General features: G+C 41.8%; 1 protein-coding gene across 2 annotated transcripts in view; it reads left to right on the top strand.

Moving 5' to 3' along the window:
• Positions 1-5982, top strand: part of LOC112146685 (serine/threonine-protein kinase BRSK1) — a gene marked incomplete in the record, with an annotated part of 25367 nt that extends 19385 nt beyond the window's left edge. For both annotated transcript variants that reach the window (XM_024272636.2, XM_036213373.1), the window contains 7 exon segments: positions 1-330; positions 544-592; positions 1784-1907; positions 1990-2091; positions 3683-3791; positions 4293-4382; positions 5575-5982. In XM_024272636.2, the coding sequence (XP_024128404.1) occupies positions 1-330; positions 544-592; positions 1784-1907; positions 1990-2091; positions 3683-3791; positions 4293-4382; positions 5575-5786 (1016 nt within the window).
• Between the last annotated feature and the right edge of the window lie 844 nt (positions 5983-6826).

Here is a 6826-nt window from a genome sequence, read left to right as displayed (position 1 = left end):
CGTCCCTCTTCAAGTCCAAGAACTCCTCCTCTAACTCGTCTGCCGCCCCTGTGTCGCAGGTCACGCCGCAGGGCTCGCCGCTGCCCACCCCGCTGGGCACCCCTGTGCACCAAACCCAACACCCATCTTCCACCACCCCTCCCTCCTCTTCCTCCTCTTCTTCCAGAGTGGAAGGAGGAAGCGGGGCCTCTCTGACGCCAACTCCACCCCCCAGTCCCGGTGGCAGCGGCAGTTTGGCCGCCTCAGGCTCCGCCCACTGGAGATCGCGGCTCAACTCTTTCAAAAACAATCTGCTGGGGTCCCCGCGCTTTCACCGCCGCAAACTGCAAGGTGAGTGAAGCTTCAAAGGGTGGGGTCGACAGTCCGTCATCCCATCTCTGATGAAGGCAGCTTATATTCCAGATTTTGTAGACGTTTCTGCATCCAAAGTAGAGAAGAACCAGAAGGAGTTTCCGTCTGCAGATGAGCAACACCTGACGCCGCCGTCAGCACGGCTCACGGGGAAACTCACTGTCCTCTGTGCTCTCTTGTTTTGTTCTTCAGTCCCCACGTCCGAGGACATGTCCAGCTTGACTCCAGAGTCCAGTCCAGAGTGAGTGCCTTCTTCATTTTCATGTTGAGTTTTTGTTCATGTTTGGTCTTGTTCTTTTATTCATCTCCATCCTTAGACAAGTTTTAAGGTCTAAACCTGTTAACAACCCTTCCCAGCGAAGTTATCTGAAAAACATTCGTGTAAGTTTTGTGGTTTATCTCTTAAGCCCCATATGTCAAAGTCAAGGCCCGGGGGCCGGATCTGGCCCTCTGGGTAATTCTATCCGGCCCTCCAGATCATTTTATTTTATTGTTAATGACCTGATGTTATCTTGTGCTTATTTCTAACTTGTATGATTTTGACAAAATATATTTTTATGGAGAGTAAAATATTGAAAGTTATTTATGGTTTAAGTTGATTTATTCTGGAATAATATTCCTGCCTTTTTATTATTCATAATTATGTTAAAAAATTACAGTTTTTGGAGTTAGGCTAATATTTACATCCTAGCTGTTTTGCTAATTTTGGCTTTTTTTTTCAGTTTTACAGGATACTTTTAAGTTTAGCTCATTTTTGTTTTGGCTAAGGCCGGAGCCTTGCTGGGTCAGTGCACAGATAGTTCTGCTCAGGCTAAATCCAGGACAGCCGGCTCCGTAGTGGAGAGGCGACATCCATAGTCCGCTTTTCCCAGCTATCCCAGGCTGTTTGGTCGTTTCAACACTAGAACGTACGACAGGAAATGAGGAGTTTCTTCACTCACAAAGAACAAGGACAGCTCCTCTTCTTAATTTCCTGCAGTCATCAAGATTTGATGAATAAAATGAAAGCAATCTTGTCCAATCTTAATGACCCACTTCCACTATCTTTTGGGAAAGTGTGGAAACTTGGAGTTGTATTCAGCCGATTCAGCGACACAATGGTAGCTTTATGTGTTGGCAAACTTTGTCTTTTTGATGTCATTGTGTAAAACACATAACGACAAGCAAACTTCTGAAGCATAAAACAAACAAAAATCAATGAATTATTGCATTTGTTCTTTGTTTTGGGGAACATCTGCATTTAGCTGCAAGCAAAAGTAACTTAAAAGCAAACGTAAAAAAGACCACTTTAAAAATAACCTCTGACAAACGGATCAAGCGTAAAATAAAGAAGATTTTTTTTCTCCATATTTCCAAAGATGATCAAGATCTCACCAACAGTTTGTTGTAATTCTGACCTTCACTCGACTGAAGTTTTCCGTCTTTCCTGCAGACTGGCTAAGAGGTCCTGGTTCGGGAACTTCATTAGTCTGGAGAAAGACGAGCAGATCTTCGTTTTGATCAGAGACAAGCCGCTCAGCTCCATCAAGGCCGACATCGTCCACGCCTTCCTGTCTGTACGTGCAGCCAGCTCTCGCGGCACCGCCGGATCGTGATGCAGGTCCAGACCCTGACGCTCCTCTGCTCCTGTCTCCACAGATCCCCTCCCTCAGCCACAGCGTGCTGTCTCAGAACAGTTTCCGGGCAGAGTACAAGTCGTCCGGCGGCCCGTCCGTCTTCCAGAAGCCGGTCAAATTTCAAGTACGACTATTTTTTGTCAAGCTTCTCTGCACCGCAAACATCCCAGGAATAAAGCACTAAAGAACGCAGCAAAGCATCTCCATCTACGCTTTAGCAGATCACAGTTCTTTGACTGCTCAGTTTGAGCTCAGCTGTTTTCAGAATGGAAATAGAATAAAGTAATTATAAAAATGATCTGAAGTTTGTCATAGTCGTAGTAATCCACACTTTAAATTCTTTTTGTTTCTACCGTACCCAGACAGAGCTAAACTGGGTCTTGTGTTGTCTGTGGCGCAGCTGTACTAAAGAGAAGGAAGCCTAAAAAGATCCTCCCACATCTGCTAAACACAGACTACAGATTAAATGAAAATACAACAAAACAATAAATGTTTAAAATTGTGCTTTTTGTTTAGTATTAATACAATTCTGCCCTTCTGGAATTTATTGTTTAATTGTGAGACTGCTGGGTAAATATAGCTTTTAATTTAGTAACATGCAAGCTGTTTTTGGATCATTTAGACTTTTTTTTCCAGTTTTTAGGCTAATTTTGAGTTAAGCTAATATTTTCGCATTATGCTGGCTCTTTTGTCAAAAAAAATCTATTCTTTTGGCTGATTTTGACTTTAACTAATATTTTAGCATTATGCTAGCTGTTTTGTCAAAATCAGTCTTCTTTTTAATTCTTTAGGAAGATTTGAGTTTAGCTAATATTTAGGTATTTTGCTGCTTATTGAGGAAAAAAATATTTTTTCCCACTTTTTTGGCTAATTTTGAGTTTAGCTGATATGTTAGCATTTTGCAAGCTGTTTTGGCAAAATTAGTCATTTTTTTAAGTTCTTTAGGCAAATTTTGAGGAATGATGTATTTTTATGCTCTTGAAATGATCGGATAAATACTCCGAAATTCATCATTGAACGAACCACATTCATGTGGAATAACTTTCTGAACCTTGACAGAGATTAATGTTTCTATACTGCACTATCTATGGGGAGACACCTGAAATAATGAGTCACAATAATTAGGATTATTAATATTATTCTAGTTTGGTGGGCTGATTAAATAGTTTTACGGGCCTCATGTGGTTCTCTGGCCGTAGATTGTCCACCCCTGGTTTAGCACTGACTCGTGCTGCTTTTCATTATGCACTTCAGCCACTAGGTGGTGGTAGAGCTTTTCTACATACAGGAAGTTTACATTATTGAACCATTATGTCTAATGTATTGAACACAGCTATATCAGCATTTTTTCAAGCTTCACCGGGCCTTTTATAAATGTATTTAGATTATGTATTTATTATTAGATTTTCTCAGAAAATCTAATAATGTTTCATTGTTTTAACTTTCACCAATATTACTGTACATAGAAATCCACAGTTTATCGGGGAGGAAGCACTGTATTCACATGTGTTTGCTTCCATTCCTAAAATAAAGTAAAACAAGTTATTTTTCAAGAAGAACGTTGTGCAGAGGAGGAATTTTTGTGTCCTACGACAAAAAACCTGAATGTATGAAGTGATTTTTGTGCCACCCCCCTTTTGTTCTCAATGCAGTAGCACAAAAACAACTTTAGATGTTTTAAAGATGGTGTCCATGACTGCTTCCTCTTCATGCAGGTGGATATCGGTTTCTCTGAGGGGGAGAGAGAACGAGAGCGGGAACGAGCAGAGAGAGAGGGCAGAAGAGAGATGGGCCTCTACAGCGTCACCTTCACGCTCCTGACAGGTACGAGGCCGACGCAAACGCATCTCCAGCCCGCTCTCCTCTGGTGTTTCAAACAGGAAGTACCTGCTGGTTCCAAGAAGCCAAAATCCCATAGACTTCTATTAATCAGCTATTAATCAGTCGTTCTATTGGTCAGAATAAACATTCTTGCTCTGATACTTTAATCTTCTTATTTTTTCACAATATTTTTTCTGTAATTGATGTTATTAAAGTTATAAACTAGCCAATCAGATGCCTCAATAAAAGTATGTGATCTCAGGTCAAGATTGTGTTTGTGAAGCCTCGTTTTAAAGTGTTAGGGGTGTGGCCTTCCAACAAGCTCACTCCTGATTGAAAAGTTACAGTAAATCAAAAACCATAAACACCGGAGGCTCTCCGTCCACTTATTGAGTCACCAGACTGAGGATTTTATCAACTCGTGGATGTTTTCAGTTATATGTATGAACTTTAAGGATGCAAACTTTTTGTCATCACTGCATTTGTTATCCAAACTCTGTTTAGGGCCGAGTCGCAGGTTCAAACGGGTTGTGGAAACCATTCAAGCTCAGCTGCTCAGCACTCATGATCAGCCCTCAGTGCAGGCACTGGCTGGTAAGGTTCACACACGTGCACACGCACGCCACACAGCACCACAGTCTTTGACTATGGAGAGAAATAAGTATCACCCCGATTTATGCGTGTGTAATTCTTGATTTGTGTGTAACTTTGGATTTGTGCGGATGTAATTCTTGATTTATAACTCATAGAATACATTATATGCATGAGTCGAAAAATATGAAATTCAAAAAAATACAATTCACAAACGCACAAATTAAAATTACAACAGCTTGTAAGTAATTACACATGCAAATCTTAAACAATCACGCACGAATCACCTCTTACGCTCACACAAAACCTCAGTTACGCATGAATCTGAGCAGCCTTTGGGGCGGAGCCTCGTGTCGGAGGCGCTGTCAGGGGTCGTAGATCGGAAGCGCTCTTTTCTGGAAAATAGTTTTATTTTTTAAAAAGGATAAGTGTTTTAAAAAACATTCATTTAGACCTTTTCCTAATTATTATCGGGCATTTCTGTTTAAGAAAGTAGAAAAAATTAACTTTCACCAGATAAAATGCACAATCTAAGTTTAAAATGGCTGAAAAGAAAACTCTGATGACCGAGCATTCTAATAGCATTGAAACGCATCACTCAGGGACCAATCTCTGAGACGTGAAATAAGTCTCACCACAGATTTGTGCGTAACTGAGGAATTGTGTGTGTGTAACAAGTGATTTGTGCATAATTTTTAGAGATTTGTGTGTGTAATTAGTTTCAAGGTGTTGAAATTTTAATTAGAGGATGTGTAAATGGTATTTTGTAGTTTTTGTTTTTTGATTTTTTTTCACTTATGCACAAAGCGTGTTCTTTGAGTTACAAATCAAGAATACACACGCACAAATCCGAAGTTACGCTCAAATCAAGATTTATGCACGAATCAAGAATAACGCACAAATCTAGAATTACACACACAAAAAAATAAAAAATGAGGCACAAATCAACAATTACACACGCAGAAATCAAGAATTACACACGAATCAAGATTTATGTGCGAATCAAGATTTATGCACAAATCTAGAATTACACACAAATCTAGAATTACACACACAAAAAAAGCAAAAATTAGGAACAAATCAACAATTACAAATGCACAAATCAAGAATTACACACAAATCAAGAATTACGCACAAATCAGAGTGAGTCTGTTTTCTCTCCATATTCGACTCCCTCTGGTTTTTTCTGCCCTAGATGAGAAGAACGGTCAGCTTCCCCATCAGCCCAGCACTCCTTCGCGCCAGAACTCGCGGCGTTCGGAAAGCGGGTCGGAGCGGGGCGGGTCGGAGCGCGTCGCTGACGGGGTGAGTAGCAGCGGCAGTGGAACCATCCTGCAGCGGCGAGAGTCGGGGAAAGACAAGACCAGACTCCTTTCCTCCACCAACGGGACGCCGTCTCTCTCCTGAGCTGAGTGTGGCGGGAAGAGAAGCTCCGACCTTTTCTCTTCCTCCCTCCCACATTCGTCCTCCCGTTCCTCCCATTCAATCAACTGGAAGAAGGACGGAGAATTGTCTCCTTTCTCCTTCCCTTGTGGTGACAGGTTGAACTGAAATCTTGTCAGAAAAACTTCTTACCATAGAAACACGGAAAGTCAAACCAAGAAAGCACACAACATTGATTTGAGCGGAGGGATCAGCGGGAACGCTCCCTCTGAACTGAACTCCATCAGCCAGTTAGAGTGGTCTGTGAGGACTGGACCAAAGGCTTCATCAGCATCATTCCCTGCTCACCGTCTGCACCTCATCCCCTAGAACCCTCAGTCAGCCTCCTCTTCATCAGTAGAACAAACGTCTGTAAAGACTGAAACAAAGTGGAGCACATCCATAGACACTACAGAGCTTTAGTCAGGAATCATCCCAGAGCCGTGGAACAAAGGAGAAGGAATCTGCACAGTCCAGTGCACTTCAAAATGAGACAGGCCACACTTTCATGAATGCATAAAGCCCAGAAATATTTCTGAACTACACTGATAAAGCTATGATACCATATTGCCTTTAAAGGTTGGAGGAGACGGTTGGAGGAGAGGGAGGTGAGGGCTGCATCGTTCCTCAGAAGGTGATCATTTATTTACTTTATTTTACTTTATTCAAACAGAAGCTGACATTGTCTCTGAAGTCTCTCTTTCTCTGCAGACCGGTTGTGCATCCTCACCTTCACTCTCTTTGCTTTAATTGAAGGCTTCAGCTCATCCCTCACAGAGCTGAGCAGTCAGTAAAGCGTTTGCATTGAACTCAATAATCCTCTCATGCAGATTGGAGAAGATTGGATGAGAGCTGAAAATGTTCCTGCATCTGGGAGAGGAGTTCACTGGGGTTCCAGTCTGGTTTGAAACAGAGGAAATGTTGGCAACATTCATACTTCTGCTTTCTCGTTTGCATCACTCCGTCAAAACTAGACGGCAGCTTCTTCACTTTAGCTGCTGCTAACGCGGATGTGGGAAAGGTCA

This window comes from Oryzias melastigma, linkage group LG8 (genome assembly GCF_002922805.2).
Source record: "Oryzias melastigma strain HK-1 linkage group LG8, ASM292280v2, whole genome shotgun sequence".
Lineage (NCBI taxonomy): Eukaryota > Metazoa > Chordata > Actinopteri > Beloniformes > Adrianichthyidae > Oryzias > Oryzias melastigma.
This window is presented reverse-complemented; position numbering and strand designations above follow the sequence as displayed.